At 43.9% G+C, this 19,841-nt stretch overlaps 1 protein-coding gene across 1 annotated transcript in view; it reads left to right on the top strand.

Annotated features, from left to right (window-relative positions):
- The first annotated feature begins 413 nt into the window (after positions 1-413).
- LOC113407661 (2-oxoglutarate dehydrogenase, mitochondrial-like) overlaps positions 414-19,841 on the top strand; it is a 105,625-nt gene continuing 86,197 nt past the window's right edge. Inside the window, exons 1-2 of the mRNA XM_026656915.1 lie at positions 414-490; positions 8,953-9,201. Coding sequence (XP_026512700.1) covers positions 8,980-9,201 — 222 coding nt within the window. The 5' untranslated portion in view covers positions 414-490; positions 8,953-8,979. The remainder of the gene's footprint in view (positions 491-8,952; positions 9,202-19,841) is intronic.

Raw genomic sequence — 19,841 nt, 5'->3', positions numbered from 1 at the left:
ATGTCCTGCACCCAGCCCCCCATCTACCTCACCCTTCAATGTCCTGCACCCACCCCACACTCTAGTCCTGCATCTGTCTCCCAACACCTCCCACCCCCATTGCCCCCCATCCGCCTCCCCCACTGCATACTACCCCCCACTGCCCATTCCCCATCCCCCACCAACTACATGCCCACCACTGCCTTGCACCCCCTCCCACCTACCCCTCCTGCCAGTGTCCTGCACCCGCCCCCTCCTCCTCCTCCCCTCAGTGTCCCGCCCCGCCCCGCTATTGGTCACGTGGGGCCGAGACGGGGCCGCACGCACGGGCGGCGAACCCAGCGCACCACCACCGAGCGGGTCAAGGGCGAATCCCCGACACGTGACCCGGGAGGAGGTGCGGAAGCGCGGTGACGCGGCACGCAGGGGGCGGGGCGGTGGTAGTTGGCGCGCAGAGCGGCGGCCGCTGTCAGAGCAGAGCCGCGAGCGGGCGGGACGGACGCGCCAGCAGGTAGCCCGTGGCCTGGGGGGAGGGCGCTGGCCGGGCTTAGGGATCCGGTCCGCGCGGAGCCGGGCGCCGCCTCGTGCCCCTGCCCCCGGAGTGTCCTTGGCGCCGCCGCCCGGGCGCCTCAGCTGGGGGGTCACGGGAGTGACGGCAGCAGTGGCCAGTAAGGAGGCGGCGTGCTGCCATCGCCGCTGTGGATAGGTCGGGCTGTCGGGGGGAGGGTGTGTGCTGAGGCGGGGCCGCTCGCTGATTGGATGGCGGGGGGCGGAGCCGCAAGCGCGAGCGGCCGAGACCCCAGCCCCGCAGACGGCAGGAGCGGGCGGCCCCACGTGGAGGGAGATGGGGTCCCCTCCCCCGCGGGGTCTGGCCCCTGCTCCCTGGGGAGGGAGCCGGCATCGTCACCCCTCTCGCGCAGGCGGGGAAACTGAGGCACAGAGCGAGTCAGGGGCCGGGCCAGGCCAGGGCTAGAGCCCGAGCGCTCGGCCAGCTCTGCCCGGCCCCGTCGGGACTTGGCACTGAGCACAGCGCTGTCCTTTCCCCCCATGGCGCTGTGGCTTGGGTACCTCAGAGGCAGCCACGGGACCGGTTCATGGGGAGGCGGTGTTCTCCCCCCTCCCCCCAATAATGCTGCGGCCTAGTAGTGGAGAGCCCGTATCTCTCCCGTCCCCGGGAGTCTTTGTGCCTGGAGGTGGGAGAGGCCCTTTCCCTTAGCGGTCAGATGATGGCAAGAGCAGCTTCCATGACATCAGGTACCTCCTAGCCAGAGGTCAATTTAAAAGTTCATCTGCGGTCAGTATCGTGGTGAGAAACCCAGTGTCCTTTTGCTTCTCACCCCTTGGGGGTGAGTGCCAGCCTGCTCCCTCGAGCCTTTCCCAAGGAGCATACTTGTGGGTACCCTACTCACCTTCATGTTGACCTATGGTTGGTGGATTTTATCTTGTTAGAAGGTATCTAGCACACTTGCCTAGGCTATGACCTCCATTCCCCCTTTTGCATGACTTAAACTCTTTCATGTAAACAAATTTCAACTTTTGGGGAATGTGTCCTGCTTTTCTGCCTGGCACCTCCCAGCAGGAATTGGAAACATTGTTAGAGCGAAAAGGAAGCTGTTGGTCCAGGCCCAACCCTTCTGGGCATTAACTGTTGTGTGAGTCAGTGCTTGTCTTCGTGTGCAGCTGCTCTATTGTCGCACTGCACATGAAGATGCTACTGCGCCGGCGGAGAAGCGGCGTAATTAATCCATCTCTGTGAGAGGTAGCTGTATTGGTGGGAGAAACTCTTCCGTTGACATAGCGTTGTGTACACTGGGGCTTAGGTCAGTATAATTGCGTTGCTCAGTGGTGTGGTTTTTTTCACACCCATAAGCGACGTAGTTATACCAATATATATGTCTGTAGTATAGACTTAGCCTCAATCATAGTCACAGTCTTCAGTGAATGCTGTTAAATGTCCCTTCATGCCCACTTAGCCTGTTTGAAAAAGGGAATTCTAATAGTGAAATTCAGCAGGTTTAATTGGCTCAAGTCAGGGAAATGTAGGGTTGGTATGAAAAGTATTCTTACTGCTTGAATTACTGCTCTTCACTGCTTGATGTCATGATTGTTTTGTTTTAAAAATCGGATAGGGAGTTGAATGTAAGAAACTCATTATACACAGAAGGTATGTCCTCACTGCAGTTAACATAGATCTGGGAACCCAGATTGGCCACGGTTGGGTGTGAGCATCCACCCTGAGAAACCACACTCAAGTCATACTGGTGAGCTGCATCTACCCTGATGCTTCAGTAACCTGGGTTAAGTGGTAGGATTTATGGGGGCATATCCTATGGTTCTTAGCACTGCACTAAGCTGCAGTGCTCTATGATGTGAACCTCTGGCCAGGTAGCAGCATGCTGGGATGAGGATGACATCACTCTATTCAAGTGCTTGTAGCAATGTGGTGGGCTGTGTGGAATGGGTTTAAGTGCCAAACTGGTGTAGCGCTGAGTGCTGGTGCAGAAGGAGGGAGTGGGTAGAAGGATAGGAAAATACACCCCTGAGGGAATTGTGGGATGGTACTGGAGGACTGTCAGCACTTGAGTTAAATAACTTGGGTTACAGCTAGATCCATACTACCAAATGAACAGGTTACAGTCTGAATTAAAGCAGAACCAGGGTTCTGACCTGTACTCTCAGCCAAATAAGGTAGTGCAGACCCAAAGAACCTCCAAACCTGGATCAAAAGTTTTTGCATGTGGGTAGTAGGCGGGCTTGGACTAAAACCCACGTGAGAGCCTGCGTTAACTTTGTAATGGAGACATATCCAAAGACAAACTATCAGAAATGTCTTGCACAAAGAGGTTGAAATATGCTGACAGTGGGAAGGAATGCAAGTGCCAGTTTTATACACAGAATAGAATATGCTTGCTTTGCCTTTTAATAAAGTTGAAAAGTTTTGTTCTCATACTGATAAATTCATTCTTGGTTTAAATCCTGTTGACTTCAGGGGAGTTATACCTCGGATGAATGTGCACCATTCACTTAATAATAATACTAAACAGCTCAGCGATTGTATCTTGAGGGCGAAAAGCTATGACCTGCATTGATTCCTATTGGATAAATGTGATCAGGAACCTCATTTAGACAGAATGCCCTGCGGAAAGCTCTTCAATATTGAAGGGAAGTGGTCAAGATTTTTTGGGGCCATTTTTACCTTGTCAGTTACCTTGTTATTAGTCCTAGTTGTAAGAGCTAATTGTCAGGAATCTTTCTTTTCTCAGTAGGCACTACTGAATAACTTAAGGTTAAACAAACTGATAGCATGTGTTCTGTAGTTTGTTTAGAAACTACTGTCCCATCACGTCTGGATCAGTTTGTTTAGTGGGGTTGCACTGAATGTGTGTGTCAGGGTTTTAGTTATTGGGAACATGACTGGACTGACTTTCTTAGTGCATCCTTTTTTTGTTTTTGTTTTTAACTCCAAATGAATTTTCAGCCCTAGCTGAGTGGAGGGAAAACTCACTCCATTTCCTCTGTTTTGATAGTACTATACTTAGTTGTCATAGCTCCTGACTGAACGGTTATAAGGACTTGTATATAAGTTCGAGGTGACCTTGGATAAGTACATACCATCTTCAAAAATAAAATGACACTCTACGGCAGTAGTTAATGCTAAACATACTCAGACATGCTAGGCCCCATTCAACAAAAAAGTGCAAACTAATAGTTTTTACCAATTTAAAAAAAATACAACCATCATTTGGTCACCTAGTAAGGAACCTGTGTTTTAAAACTAATAACTACACTTAGCAGTCTCAAAACCTTTAACAAATGTTAGCAAAACTCAGACACTTCAAGATTTTTTTTTTCCTTGTTACTCTGATGCTTATATACATTGGGTTCATTGCACTTACTTAGCAGCCTGATTTTCCTCTAATCAAACATTAATTCTATCTTAATCTTCTGTTTGTTTTGGCTTGGTTCTGGTTTAAGCAAAAACAATTCCTAAGTATCTGTCTTCAGTGGCAGCTTTCATTGACTCTTCTGGGTGCTTTGAGGCCAAATTAGTAGCTTAATCTACCTTGTTTAATAGTATACCCTTGCTTAGTTGGAATACTAGGTTTATTATGAATATTCTCATTCATTGATCTTTCAGTGAAAACACTAAAAACGGAATTGGGGAATTTGTGAGTTCAAATCCATCTTTAACACTAAAGCCTTGTCCACACAGAAAGTTGTACGTGTGATACGTTGTACATTTTAATACTGTTTTAATTAAACTGGTGCAGCTTTGTGTCTAAACTCTTATCAGTTTATCTTGTATCAGTAAACGTACAGGCACAAGCTAAACTGACATATCTCATTTTAAACCAATATGAGTCCCCACAGACAGAAGTTCTAATGATGTAACTAAACTGATTCAAGTTAAACCTGTGCAGCTTCTGTATATAGACAAGCTCAAGCGCTCTATTTGGAGTTGGGCCAATGGATACCTCAGTTCTTATGAGCCTAATAAGGGCTTAGGAACACAGAGTTGTGCCTGAATAACTCCATGTGTAGACACTGTTATTTTGGAACAAGAGTGCCCTGTCCCTATTTTAAAGTGGATTAAGCTAAACAGGAGCAAGGCACTTTTGTTAAAAAATAAGAGTGTATATACTTGGAATTATTAAGAATAGCTATTGCTTGTTTCTTCCTCCTTCACGGAGAGTCTCAGAACCCGCATCAATCGAAGATATGAAATCAACAAACTTGTGTCTCAAAAGGCTGTGTTTTTGTTTTATTCTGTTTGAAGCAAACAGAATAAAACATTTTGGGAATCTGGCAAGAGAGTTGGCCAGCTGTTGGCATACAAATAAGCAAAAGGCTAACAGAAATAAGATCGCTGCTATTTGCGATAGTAGCAATAAATTATATACAACAGTCAGATATTAATAAACAATTTCAACAATTTTATTCAAAACTATAGCCAAAGGGGGAATCAGTAAAGATGCCCTAGTTGACTTTTTTTTTAGTGGATTCTCTGTCACAGTTCTGACTCTCAGAAAGAACTTTCTGATGCTCCTCTGGAAACTGCAGAAATTACTCAGGCTATGAAAGAAATGAAGGTTGGAAAGACTCCTGGAGCAGATGGATTCACAATTGAATTTTACAAAAAGTTCTCTGAAACTTTAACACCTAGATTATTGAATATATTCAGTGAGGCCAAGAATGAGCAAACTCTCTCACCTACTCTAACAGAAGCTGTTATTTCAGTTATTCCTAAACCTGGGAAAGAACTTGCACTATGTAGTAATTACAGGCCAGTTTCTTTAATCAATTGTGACGCTATGATTTTAGCCAAAGCTTTTGCTATGCAATTGTACAAAGGTCTCTCACACAAGACAAGCTTGTCATATTAGACAAGTTCTAATTGGAATGCTTAGACCTGACTTTCAGAGATGTTGAGCTCTCACAGCAGTCATTGAAAACTGTAAGTGCTCAACATCTTTGAAAGTCGGATCCAAAATGTCTTAGGTTGGGCACCTAAATTAAAGGCTACTCTATGAAAACTTGATCCATAAGCCTCTCAGCATGAGGTAACTACCATGAGGTAAAATCCAAGTGAAGACAAGGCAGTTTGTAGTTTTTCATACAAGTTAGCAAGCCAACTTAAAGGCTATGTTTTCATTGCCAAAAAAGGTGTGGGGAAGTGGGTTAGATTGAGTTATCTTGCTGTAAGATGCCACTCCCTTCTGGCAGAGAAGACACAGCCATAGACTGGGAGGGAGTTTAGGGTTTATACTGATGTGCTAAGTCGTGAGAAACTGCAGCCTACCTTATCTTCACGAGGATTTTACCACCCGTTAGCTAACTCAGATTAAGAACATACCTTTTTTCCTAGTGAAGATACAGCATAAGGTTGTGGCCTTTCAAGTTCTTGGTCCCTGTTCTGAGACCTCTAACAAAGGAACCTGTTGCAAGGAGCCTTTGATGTGAACACCTGCCTCCTAGGAGCAGAACTGAGGCCCTAACTCATTTCACAGGTGTCATTTCCTAATGTGACCGACTGCTCTGTATCCTGTCACAAGTTTCCTGAGGCATTCCGGTCCATGATCTGTGTTCTTTGTCTTCATGAGCTCCCTTTTTAATAGGGCTGTGATGGGTGCATAGGAAGAAAGGTACTATACTTTTCAACTAGCACTTGATTGAATTTGGACCGAAAGCACAATGATTGCTGAGTGAGCAATGCAGCAAAATTGTACTTGGGAAAAAAAAGTGCTGTTCCAGTTAACCAGTTTAAACTCTCAGCCAGTGCCTGCTAAATAGGAATGGGGATAATGGAAAATGTTTCTAAGCTGCGTTCATGTAACTGAAGTTGTTTTCTTGTGGCTTTGGCTGTGATGGAGAGCTGTGCACTGTTTGAGTACATCATCTTCACATTAGATTGGAAATGAGAAAATGTGACATTGAGCGCTAAAATCCAGCTGCCAGACAAACCCTGCCAGTGCTCAGCTAGGGATAAATTTGTTTTGATGTCCATTTAATGGGCACTCAGTGAACAAACTTGTTAGGTTTTTTTATGTGAATGTTTTGTAAACCAAAGGCTTAACCACAATCTCCTCCCCATCTTCCTCCAAACATTTTCTCAAACTTGCAAGCCAGTATACTAATTCTGTGGAAGTAATTTCCAGCTCATGTGTCACTGTCCTAGGAAGGTCACTAAGGGCAGGTCTACACTATGGCAGGGATCAACGCTCTGAGATCGATCCACTGGTGGTCGATTTAGCGTGTCTCGTAAAGACCTGCCAAATTGACTGCAGATCGCTCTCCAGTCGATCCCTGTACTCTACCCCCGACGAGAAGAGTAAGGTAAGTCAATGGGAGATTTTCTCCCGTCGACCCCCCTGGGTGTAACTCGACCTAAGGTACGTCGACTAACGTAGCTGGAGTTGCATAGCGTAGGTCTACTTGCTGCAGTAGTGTAGACATAGCCTGAGTGGTCACTGCCTTTGTTCTCCTTTTTAAAAAAAAACAAACTGCTTGGTATTCTATGGCCTAATGATGGCTGCTCTGCTAACAGAATGATCCTGAAATATTCAGTTGTTTTATCTGTGCAACTAGATGCCGTCATAACTTTTGCACGATCATTCTTTTTTAAAGGGGAGTGAGTGTTTATCTCAAGCACTTGATTTGAAATGTTAACAGGAATAGCTGGTGAGGTGAGCAAAGGTGTAAAGGCCAGATTTTCAAATGTGTTCCACTCCCATTGAAAAATTTTCCTTTTTTTAAATGGGAAAAGGCAACTGTAAAAGGAATTGGCAGAAGGACCAGAAATTATTTGAAGCTTTTCTGAAATTGAGTTGATAATTACGGTACCTTCTCAGCTGAATTAATATGCTTTAGGCATAAAAACTAAGGCTAAGTCTTCACTGCAAAAAAACTGCATTTTTTTTTTTAAATGTGGAAATCGCTGTCTTGATGTAAAATCCTAGTGGAGAAAAGGCACAGGTAGTTTTTACATCAAGGTGGCTACTTGTGGTCAACCCTATAATCTCTCCTGTCCACCTGGAGTTTATCTCCATGTAGCTACACAGAGGCAAGAAATATTTTTATCTTGTCTCCACTAAGATTTTGCTTTGAGATGTTAAAATGGAACCTTTTATTTTTTTTTTCAGTGAAGACATAGCCTCTGAATTCCAGTCCTCCACTCTCAAAAAGTGGAAATATGGGTTTCCAGCTCTCTCTCAGCATTCTTAGTTGGACAGCAAATCCATTAAGACTTTGTCCTTTTATACTTCTCACATGTAACTCCTTTAATTTTGCATAATAATAGCCGATAATTTTTACTCTGAAGCTTTAAGGACCTCTTCCTAGTGCAAGTAGGGAACAATGGAGCACATGCTGTGAAATGCCATCCAGGCACTGTGCTGCAAGGAAGGGCTGCTTTTTCCCTGTTTCAGAAGTGTGGGCATGTGCAATATGGACACTAGTAAGGGCAAAAAGGTGAAGAGAACTGCAGGGAGGTGGGAATGGGAATACAGTTCAGCAGAAGTGTGGCTGTCTGAGTGGCAGTCTTATCAGCATGAAATAACCACTTTGCTGCCACTGCTTCCCATTAGTTATAATTACATTCTCTGTTGGGGTGCCTGCTCCTGTCAATAAATCCCTTTTTCCCCCACTATCCCCTTCGTTTATAATCATCCTTATCTCTTTTCTAACCTTGCTTCTGATGGTCTTAGTCAGGAACCTAGTGACCACCTTTCTCTGATCAAATTTACAGCCAAGCTTTCGCTCCTCCATTCCTGTGCCCCGACAAGTATAAATGATGAGATCTTTCTCCTTTTGTCAGCTGTCCTCAGAAAAAATAGAACATCTATTCACAACGTAGTAGTACTTGATAAATGTGACACTTGCAAGTTAAGATATTAAAATCAGTTGCACATGATGTAAACTGAAAACAAAATGGGGAGAAAAAACGTTGATGCTAGGTTTGGTTGACAAATTTAGATGTTTGGCTCAAAGCCATAAGTGATAACTACCCCTCTGCCCCCTCCCCCCCAAAAAAAATCTATTCCGTTTCCTGCTTAAATTCCCTTCTCCTAATGACTGGCTGCGACTGGCTGGGGTGGTAACTCAAAGGGATACTAGTCCATATCTTAAATTAGTGGTTATGCAATGCCAATACCTGCATTAAACTATTGGTTTCAAGTAACCAAATTAGAAATCAGATTATGTAGGGAAGGCAATGTGGCCTCATGGATGGAGCATTGCACTAGGACATGGGAGACCTGTTAGTGGCTCTGCTACTGGTCTGCTGGGTGACCTCTCTGTGCCTCCATTTCCCCATCTGTAAAATGGAGATTGAGACTGATCTTTGAGAAGGGCTTCGAGATCTATGGATGAAAAATGCTAAATAACAGCTATGTGGTTATTAGGTTGATTTCTCTTTATATACTGTGCATTGTTCTGCTGTAATGTCTAAAATGCTTCTTATTCCTATACCAACAGGAGCTTGTGAGCGGCTACAGGACAAAAATGTTTCACTTAAGGACTTGTGCTGCTAAATTGAGGCCATTGACGGCCTCACAGACTGTTAAGACAATTTCCCAACACAAGCCGGCAGCACCACGGACGTTTCAACAAATCAGGAGCTACAGTGCACCTGTTGCTGCTGAGCCATTTTTGAGTGGGACTAGTTCGAACTATGTGGAGGAAATGTACTATGCTTGGCTGGAAAATCCCAAAAGTGTACATAAGGTAAGGAGGAGCAACTGCCCCAGGATATTGTTGTTTCATCTCCTCTGTGTGTGTACGTGAGAGAGAGCCAAATGGCATGTTCAGGTAAGTGCAAATGTCGAGAATTTGGCATGAAGAGCCTATGAATCATGAATCATCAGTTCCACATCTGCTTTTGCGAAAAGAATCAACAGCATTTAGCTGAGCAGTAGCGAAACAATATGATTCTTCTTTGTTCTGCATTGAATCCAACAAGCCCAGAGCACTCTGTCAATATTGGATATTCCACTTCGAGACTCAAACATGGATACGAAGAGGAGGAGTTGCCTTTCTTGGGAATCCCCCCTTTTGCTGAGCTGCTGCTTTTCCTTTGTGATGAAATGTTGGGAGAACAGGGAGGAGGGAATTGAGTTCAAATTCTGATCTTTGTCCATTCCGCTATTAATGTGTAATACAAATTGTGCTCGATGCTGCTGTATTTGATCTATGTGTAAGTACACTGACTCTGCTTTAGAGTTGTTCTTATAACACTATTTGGATGGCAAAAATGTGGCTATAAAATTCAGCCTGCCACTACAACTTGGTGGTGGGATTGGTTCAAATCCCCCATTGTGGTGAGCAGTGATCTTTCTACCAGCCATTTCTTAACTTTCCTTCAAGCAACTAACTTAAGAAGATAACTGTTATAAGGTTTAAAGGTGCAGAACTGTAGTGGGCATTAGTCTACCCAGAGTTCGTATCGGTGAGCATTCCACCTCGAAATCTGTCACTAACATACACCTAGCTTTGGGCTAATGGCCATCAGAATACAATCAAACTTTGGCCACGCTCCTGTGGTAAATTACTATACACTGAAACTTGTAGCCCTATTAGAAGGCCATATTCAACCATATATAAATGTGTGCAACTCTATTTGAAATACGTGTCACTTAAATTCCTCTTCAGCAGGGCTGAATTTGGACTGCAGAATGCTGTCAGTTGAATGGTAATTGCCAGGAGCCATTACCAAGGGAAGTATCACTGGGAAGTCTGAGGAATAACTGTGAGAAGCTAATAATAAACATTGAACTAAGGCTGCTGTTGCTGTACACTGTGTAGTCTTACAGTTATAAAATGTGAAATTAAAAACACTGCCACTAGGAAGGAATGATTTGTGGGGCTAGGAGGTAATCTTCAGCCTCATGTCTAAGGAAAGTCTACTTTGCCTTTTCATCTCTGGCCAAGCTTTGGAGAGGCTGTTAACTGAGACCTAGAAGTGGGTGTAGAGAACTGGAGTTCTGAAAGCCTACTGCATGTCCCTCTTATTCTGGCACGTGCAGAGAGATTTCTCTTCTGCGTAATTCAGATCTTCCAATACCATGGGAATTTATAAAGATTGCCCTGTGAGATCTACATGTCCCTTGAGATACAAAGCAATAGAACAGTATTTCAGTTCCTGTTCAGTGAACTATAATGAAGACCAGAACAAACGTCCCACAAACCGGAACTCACTCATTTATTCTCCTTTATTCTGCCCTCAACAGACATGCATGTCAATATTAAATACCTGTGAAATTTCAGTAGTGGTCTCATACAGCCAGAATACATAGCCCTATCTATCTCTGGGATGATACTTTGCCGAAAGGTTTTCAGATGGGAGGAAAGCCAAATGTTGGTCTCCTTCTTAAATAAACAAGGTTTTTTGTTTTTCCTAGGATTGTGGGGGTGGGGCACCAAAATACAGAACTGCTCCCAGTCAAGGCTTTCTGTGTTTAATTATTGACGCAGAGAGCACTTAACTCTGAAAGAACAAAACTACATAATTTTGGATTATGTGCCATTTGGCACAGCAGTAATTTAAGAAGAAAGTTGTGTATTTTTCATGCAGATTTTCTGTTATGTGGAATAATTTATTTTAAAAGGTGGTATATAGAACTTCTAAACTGCCACACATGCGTCTTAGTCTTATAATCTAATTTATAGTAAAGTGAGTAGGTGTCATAACACTCATCCTTTTGATACATGTGACTACACCTCTTACAGAGCCTCACAACAGACTTCTTTAAAAGGTGATTGTTTTGCCAGTCCACAGACCCTACTTAACACCTCCTTCAAGGGATGTTCAAGGCAAAACACTGATCTGGTAATAAACTGAGCGCAATCTGTTGAAGGTGTCCTGTGAGTAACTTCAGGGCGTGTTGGGCTTTTCAAAAATCTCACCCCACCCCTTTTTTTTTTTTTTTTTTTTTAAACTAAGGCAGGCTGCATGCTGGCTGTGACCCTAAAATAAGAGGGTTACATTTTTCTTTATATAGACACATTGATAGATCTTAAGGCCAGATGAGACCATTAGATCCTCTAGTCTCACCTCCTGCACACTACATGCCATGGAATTTCATCGCAATTTCTTGTGACTAGGCCTCAGTGTAAGCCAGAACACTATCCAAGGTGTATAGTTCTTGTTAGCATAAGCAAAAACCCTTAACCCTGAGAAATGCAGGTATCTGGCACTAGATACTTCTTGGAAAATGTTTCTGGACTGTATTTGTAAAGTGTAAGAATATTTAATACTCTCTGAATTTCTAACGCTCTTGTCCTTTGTTTGATGTTTCACATGCTGCAGGAGCAGAAGGCTTCTAAAATCAGCAGCTGACTTTTTTTAATTTTAAACCAGCCCTCCTAGAGCTTTGTAAGCTGCCAGCAGCTGAAATGTACACAAGTTCTTGCTCTCTTGTGATCTTGTTCCAGGAGCAAGCCTTGTGTGCAAGGTTAGGGCTTTGGGGCAGTAATTAAAAACCTGGTGCCTCTTTTCTACAGATACAATAGTTGAGCCACAAATGGTAGAAAACTGGAAGTCAGCAGCTGAATTGTGCCTGCTGTTAGCCATAGAAATAGAGGTCAGGTCAGCTGAAATAACCTTCATATCCTGCTTTTCTAAACAACTTCATATTTATGTAATTCCCTCTGGCCCCTGTTTCCATGGCTAGGCTGCTGGTAACTGGCAAGCAGCCATACCTGAGAGAGAACTTGCTTGTACAGGGATCGGCAACCTTTCAGAAATGGTGAGCCGAGTCTTCATTTATTCACTCTAATTTAAGGTTTTGTTCGCCAGTAATACATTTTAACGTTTTTAGACGGTCTCTTTCTATAAGTCTATAATATATAACCAGGGCCGGCGCAACCCAGTAGGCGACCTAGGCGGTTGCCTAGGGCACTACAATTTGGGGGGCAGCGACCGCGGCGGTATTTCGGCGGCGGGACCTTCCGCCACCTCTGTGGGGGGCGGCATTTCAGGGCGGGACCTTCCGCCGCCTAGGACAGCAGAAAAGCTGGCGGCGCTCCTGAATATAACTAAACTATTGTTGTATGTAAAGTAAATAAGGTTTTCAAAATGTTTAAGAAGCTTCATTTAAAATTAAATTAAAATGCAGAGCCCCCTGGACCGGTGGCCAGGACCCGGGTAGTGTGAGTGCCACTGAAAATCAGCTCGCGTGCCGCCTTTGGTACGCGTGCCATAGGTTGCCTACCCCTGTGCTTGTAGATGTCAGCTGCTAACTCTTTAATGTAATCTCCATATTGACACTCCAAAACCAACTATGGATTTTAGGAGCCTTTTGGTAACATAAATCTGTGGTCCTCAAATTGGAGAAATTGCTCAAGATGTTATTTGGATGGGCAAACTGGTTACATAGCTGCACGGCTTGGTTAACCGTGTGATTAAAATCTTTGCTAGCCAGCCAGCTGTTTTTTTTATAGTAATTGCCTTCTAACTGTCTGGAGGGATGAGTACAAGAGTTGGGAGTCTGCAGTTCTAGGTTCTAATCCCAGCATTGCAACTGATTTGCAGTGTGGTGTTGGACAAATCACTTTTCCCTCTGTGACAGGTTTCAGTGGTAGCCGTATTAGTCTGTTTCAGCAAAAAAAAACGAGGAGTCCTTGTGGCACCTTAGAGACTAACAAATTTATTTGGGCATAAGCTTTCGTGGGCTAGAACCCATTTCATCAGACGTATGAAGTAAAAAATACAGGAGAAGGTATAAATACATGAAAGGATGGGGGTGCTTTACCAAGTATTAGGTCAGTCTAATGAGATAAATCAATTAACAGCAGGATACCAAGGAAGGAAAAATCTCTTTTGAAGTGGTGAGAGAGGCCCATTACAGACAGTTGACAAGAAAGTGTGAGTAACAGTAGGGATAAATTAGTATTGGGGAAATTAAGTTTAGGTTTTGTAATGACCCAACCACTCCCAGTCTTTATTCAGGCCTAATCTGATGGTATCTAGTTGGCAAATTAATTCCAGTTCTGCAGCTTCACGTTGGAGTCTGTTTTTGAAGTTTTTGTTGTTGAAGAATTGCCACTTTGAGGTCTGTTACTGAGTGACCAGAGAGATTGAAGTGTTCTACTAGTTTTTGAATGTTATGATTTCTGATGTCAGATTTGTGTCCATTTATTCTTTTGCATAGAGACTGTCCCTGGTGCCTGCTCTGTCCACGTATCTATTCAAGGGACACCATCATAGGACCTAACCACATCAGCCACACCATTCAGGGCTCGTTCACCTGCACATCTACCAATGTGATATATGCCATCATGTGCCAGCAATGCCCTTCTGCCATGTACATTGGCCAAACCGGACAGTCTCTTCCAGTTCTGGCACTAACAATCATAATGCAACACCATCAATGTCATGCTGGTGGTTATTTAGTTGAGGGCCAGATGGCCATAAATCTAAGCTGCCATTTATCAGTGGCTTAGAAATCCCTCCCCCACCAACATCCCTAAATAGCCTCTTAAAATAAAAATATACTAACACGCACAAAGTATCCTTAGTCCAGTCCCAGGTGCTGCTGGACTGGTGGGGGTAATGTATACTGTCAGCAGTATCTTAATCGGATCAAAAAGAACAGGATGTGAAATTTTGTCTCTTACGGGTCTGTTAACCATCACATTCTTGCCTGCCCTGTATGTGACCATAATATCACTTTCTGTTTCTGTACCTTTCCTGTGCAGCGTTAGCTTAAGTAAACACTTGACAGGATGGATTTTTCACTAACTTTCTTACATTACAGACATCCCTTTCCAAACATCTTGTTTTTCTGCTCTCTTCCTCTGATCTCATTCTCACAAGTCTGACAGCAAGCTTCCTTTTGACTCTAGCAACAAGGAGTTAGCTTCCTTATCTGGTTTTCACTGCGTGCTGACACACCCAGTTATTGCAGTAATTAGTGTAGTGCATTTATTGTTCCACACTAGTACAGATTGTTCTACTAGCTTCTCCAGGAGCAAACAGGGCACTGATCCCTGTGTGCACTTGAGTGCACTAGTGTTATACTTGTCCATGATGAATTCGTTCAGTAGGGTCACAACTGGATGTCATAGAATCTTGGCGGGGAGGGGGTAACTATGGTTGAGGGAGCTCCAAACCTGTCCCCACAGGAACAATAGACAGCAGTGAAGCCTCTCCAGAATTAGCATTGCTCAGAGTGGGTGTTTTACCTTACTGAAAACAAGCCTGCGCTCTTTTCATAGTACTTTTGTTGTATATTGCTTTAAGCAACCTAATGGATAGAGCAAGGCACTGGGACTCAGAAGGGTATGTGGACTGGATTCAACTCCTTGCTCTGCCCCAGCCGCCTATATAACCTTGGGCAAGTTATGTCCCCTCTGCCTCAGTTTCTCCACGTGTAAAATAGTGAAAGCACTCTGAGATCTCCTGATGAAAACAGGTAAGCTAGATCACTATTTAAGTAGAGGCTGCCATCTCAAGTAAGCAGCACCAGACCGGAAACAGAGGTTTCAGGCTAGTCAATGTACCACTCCCTCCTGCTCTCCATATTATCATTCTGCTTCTCAAGTGATGGTGATAGTGGAACTAATGCCTGAGGCTTTATTGCACTCTGCACTTGGATAACTTTCTTCAATGCCTGCTGACTTTAGTGGGCACAGTTTTTGCCCCATCATTTCCAAGTTAGTGTCATTCTCTTGTGTCCTCTTCTCTATCCTTGAGAAATCCCATCTTTCCTGCTCATATCCATTCACAATGCTGCTGTAAAAATCACTTTCTGGCCTGTCTCTTTGACCACGTCACCCCCCACCCTTTCTCCATCCCATCAAACATAGGCTACTTATCTTCACTTCCGAGGCCCTTTGCAGCCTATCCCTATCCTACCTAGCATCTCAGGTGCTAGCGAGGTGTTGACAGCTGCCTCTGCTCTGCCAATCATGGCAGCTTTCATCGTCCACTTGCTATCCTTTCAGACTAGCTCCTTTGTGCTTTCCCCCATGCCTGGGAGAAGCTCCCCACAAACATTGGCAGAGCCACCTCATTGTCCTCCTTTATAGCTCTTCTCAGCCATGGTGCCTACAAAAAGCTTGACAGTGGTTAGGCACGTGCTGTGTGAAGAGCATTGCCAATGGTCCAGGGTAATTCCATCCTGTGTGCATACATTTGAATGGTCTTGGCAGCAAATGTAAGCTTGCTCTGTCAGTTGATGTTTTTGGAACACTAAATGGGCTCTGTGTGGTCTCTGTGACTGTAGCGCTTTATTTTCCCAGTATGATTGTTGCTGTTTGTGTACTTATATTGTGCCATTCAGTTTGAAGGCTTCCAAAGTGATTTAGGGACTATGGGTTTATCCTTGGAATACTTTATTTAGTCTTTCCTGTGGTGGTTGTAGTATCTGAGCACTTATACCTCCTTACCAGCTGGATATCTGAACTCAGCTGGCTCTAATATATTGTACTAGTTTATAATAGGCCTTTTCTTGGTCCTACATCTCTTATACATACAGCATGTAACATGATGGTCCAATGCTAATCACACTATCTCAGTTTTAGTACAAAGAACAAACTTTCACAGAATTTCCCCCTGGAGTTATAACTTGTGAAAACTGATCCACAAAATGTACTCTAGTCATTTTGTTGACTAAAGTTAATGCTGATTGGTTTTTTTTTATCCCCCATACATACAGTCGCTCAAACTCTAACCCCTGAGTCATCTTATAATTCATTTAACCCACAAACTTGAAACTAACCTTTGTGGGGAGAGTTTAAGCCAGTGTAAGTATTGGGATCTTCTGAGGCCTTTTCTAAATGGCTTTTGCACTGAGGTGTCAGGATTGTGCATCTCTCACATGCACAGGCACACTCTATCCCCAATACAGTTAAAGCAGTTCATCCCCAAATGTGGAACCAGTTATACTCATATAGCTTATTTCCTTTCCTATATGATGACAACTATACCAGTATAAGCATCCTGATACCAGTAGAAGTGCATCCATGTTGTGCAGGTTATATACTGGTATAGTTAAAGCAGTACAGTTTTCTAGTATGGAGAAGGCTTTCATGCCAATGAGTGATCTGAACCTCCTCTCCTTCTGTGTTTCTTTGAAAAGATGGTTTATCCAGCTCTGCGGAGCCTGCTAATATAGTCCTGGGGTATTGGTTTAATACTTATTCCCCAGAGGCATGCTCTTCTGCAACATTGTGGGTTTCCTTAGTGAACTCCCATCAAAGTCCTGAGCTGGGTTGACCCTGAATAGCTTCATGTTAAACAAAGCCACAGTTGGAGTGTAACTAATTCTTCACATGTAAACTGAAGCAAACCTGTGACACAGTCACAAATGCCACTGTAGAAAGAGTCCTGCAAGTCTTGTATAAATCCTGTTGCATATGTGTGCAAAAGGTGCATCTCGAATGCAGTGATCTGGTACCGCTCCAGTGCCTCCCTGGTGCTCCCAGAGCAGACTTATTTCACTTAACCTTGTTTTCAGTGACCAGGCAAAAACCGTGTGTATCTATTTCTCACACATTGAATAGAATCTGCGACAGCCTTGCACTGTACTATTTAACTTCTTAAGCCTAAAAAGGTCAAACTAGTACAATTTAAGTGCAAATCCAACCTTGACACCACTCTGTGTAAGCCTTATCTCCCCTCTCTGCTCTTATTCATGTCCCGTACCCCTTGTCATTTTTCCCTGTTATGTCTAATGTAGGCCTAGTTTGTGGAGTTACCATGAGCTCCAAGTGAGGGATGGCACATAGACCAGACCAAGAACTGTACTGTAACTTGAAATCCTTGCTCAAGGGAGAGGTAAGCTGTGCCAGTCCTATACCTAGTTGGGTTTACTCCCATCCCCCTTTCGAGCTGACTCAGCTGCGCTGGCTGGTGTGTTGCAGTGAGCAAAAGCAGTGCTCCCCACCCACTCTCTACGCACAGCCCAGCCATGTGCGCAATCTGCATAGGGCAGGGAGGAGGTGTTTTTATGCACCTTACTCCTGTGCATGGCTATGGAGAGAGCTAGGGTACTTAGAAGGTCTTCAGTCTTTTTAGCTGCCTATAGCTTCAGTCTTGACACTGTTAGTAACAAACACTTGTTCCTCCATCTAGGGCCCAGTTATGTAATCTTTATTGCTGTAAGGGTTGCCTGATTGGTCCCCTAATGTATAGTGAGATGTAAGAGACCTGGTGGTGCCTTGCTTGAACTGTTAGCGAGGTTACACTAATACTTTTCGGGCAGGAGGTGGAGGGATTGGCTAGTGCTAGCCGGGGCAAACTACAACTCTTCCTCTATATATTGCTATTAGTTATAGCTGGGATACACCTGTTCTGAGCCTTGATTAATAAGTTTCACTTTCACACTGCCACACTGAAATGAAGTATCAGCTTGAGCCTATGTTTCCATCAAAAACTGTTCATGAGTAGGGCAAGCTCCATGTGAGAGAACTGCACTGCTGTGAGATGACCAAATCTGTGGACACATCCTTGGGTATAACTGAAGTTGCCTGGCATATTATCACACAGTGTATCCCTAGGGCCACTTGGAACTATTGACTATGGCACAGCAAGATGATAGTAACTGAGTCTTGTAAAACCATGTGGTATTTAATAAATATTTCCTTGCAATAGGATCGCTGAGTCTGCAGAAAGATGAAAGGAAAACAAAAGCCAGGTGGTTCTTTTCAGGTTAATGTACAATGGCATGCAAAGAAGTAAGGCTCTGACTGCTTAGTTTGGAGCCAGCTGGTGCAGCGTCATTGGGCAGAGAAGGCTGGCTGGCTCCCTGACTGAGGAGAGGGCTGTAGAGTTCTATGTGAGTGCTCTGTATAATCCATTAGGACTCAGCAGGGATTGGTGGGGGGGAGATGTTCTTGAAGGAAAACTTTAAAAAAAAAAAAAAAACAAAAAAAAAAACCTGGTAGTGTAATATGTATGATTTTAAAACATGAGACTAGCCTTGAACTTTGTCTTAGTATTAAGAGCAAGATGCTGTATCATGTTTGCTCCTCCTGTCCCATACAGTGAGTGCGCTCAGCAAATGACAGACAAGATATACCTGTGGGATCCCTAAGGCCTGGTCTAAACTTTCAAGTTTCACCCTCAACTATGTTTGGAGTCTGACTTTTTTTTCCTCTTGATATAGTTATACCATACAAGCCCTATTGTAGACAGCTATACAAGTACACCTCTACCTCGGTATAACACTGTCCTCGGGAGCCAAAAAATCTTGCCGCGTTATAGGTGAAACCGCGTTATATCGAACTTGCTTTGATCCACCTGAGTGCGCAGCCCCTCCCCCCCCGGAGCATTGCTTTACTGTGTTATATCGGGTCGTGTTATATCGGGGTAGAGGTGTATAAAGATGGTTATCCCAGTATAGCTTATTCCCCTTCCCATATGAGCTATACTGTTATAAGCACTTTTATGTCGATATAATAGTATCCACACTATTAGAAGGGAGGTTGTACCAATTTTAACTATATCAGTGTGGTAAAAGCACTATAACTTTTATGTGCAGACATGCCAGACAAGACTTGTAGTTGAATTTGCTGTAGTATAGGCACTTCGTCTTAATCCTGTTGAGTTCCTATTAAGAATTGGTGTCATTACATACTGATAGAAGAATTGGAATGACTGTACACAATGAAGCTTTTAAAGTCAGTTTAATCTTAGCAAAGAGGGGAGAAGGTTGAATAATGCTTCTCTGTGCTCCCCGTCTTTTAAAAGATGTGCCCAAACTGTCTGGCTATTTTTGTAAACCTTGTATTGTACACATCTGGCAGTTGCTCAACACAGCCTGATATGTCTGGCCTCTTGTTTGCCTGCTGAACATAATGGGTCATATTTATGCCCCCAGTGTACACTACAGACTTCTCTGCAGTTCCACTAGGGATGAATGTAGCCCAGCGAGTGACCTTTTTACTCAGGTATGTTAGCCGCCCTGTCTGTGTGAGCACTGGGGTTGCCTTACCCCCATGCATGAAGGTTGGAAAAAGCAATTAGGCTGCTGTCTGCTGTGATACCTGCAGGGTGAGAGCTATGGAAATAGCTTCTATAACAGTAGTGCAGGAATTTCTGCATTTTTGGGAGGAGGGAGGAAATGGGGGGGGGGTGAATTCCTTCCAGGAAAAACACTTTTTTTAGTTTGAAATAGCATGAATTCCTGCCTGATGGCCTTTCTCCTCCCCAGACAGGAAATTGCTCCGTCTTCCTGGGAACTGTTTGCAGCAGTACTGGCTCCCAGACAGCATCTCTGCCTTTCCTCTAGAGAAGAAAGGGACCCAGGAGTACAGCTGTCCCTCTGGGACTTTGGGAGGAGGGCTAGAGGAGGTGGAAGATCTTAAGACCCAGGGAGCTAAAAATGAATGCTGTGTGCTGGTTGACTGATTGCCTCTAACGC

The sequence above is a fragment of the Terrapene carolina genome, unplaced genomic scaffold, assembly GCF_002925995.2.
Source record: "Terrapene carolina triunguis isolate 2854851 unplaced genomic scaffold, T_m_triunguis-2.0 Scaffold51, whole genome shotgun sequence".
Classification (NCBI taxonomy): Eukaryota; Metazoa; Chordata; order Testudines; family Emydidae; genus Terrapene; species Terrapene triunguis.
The sequence above is the reverse complement of the archived record's forward strand: the minus strand, read 5'-3'. Positions and strand labels throughout refer to the sequence as shown.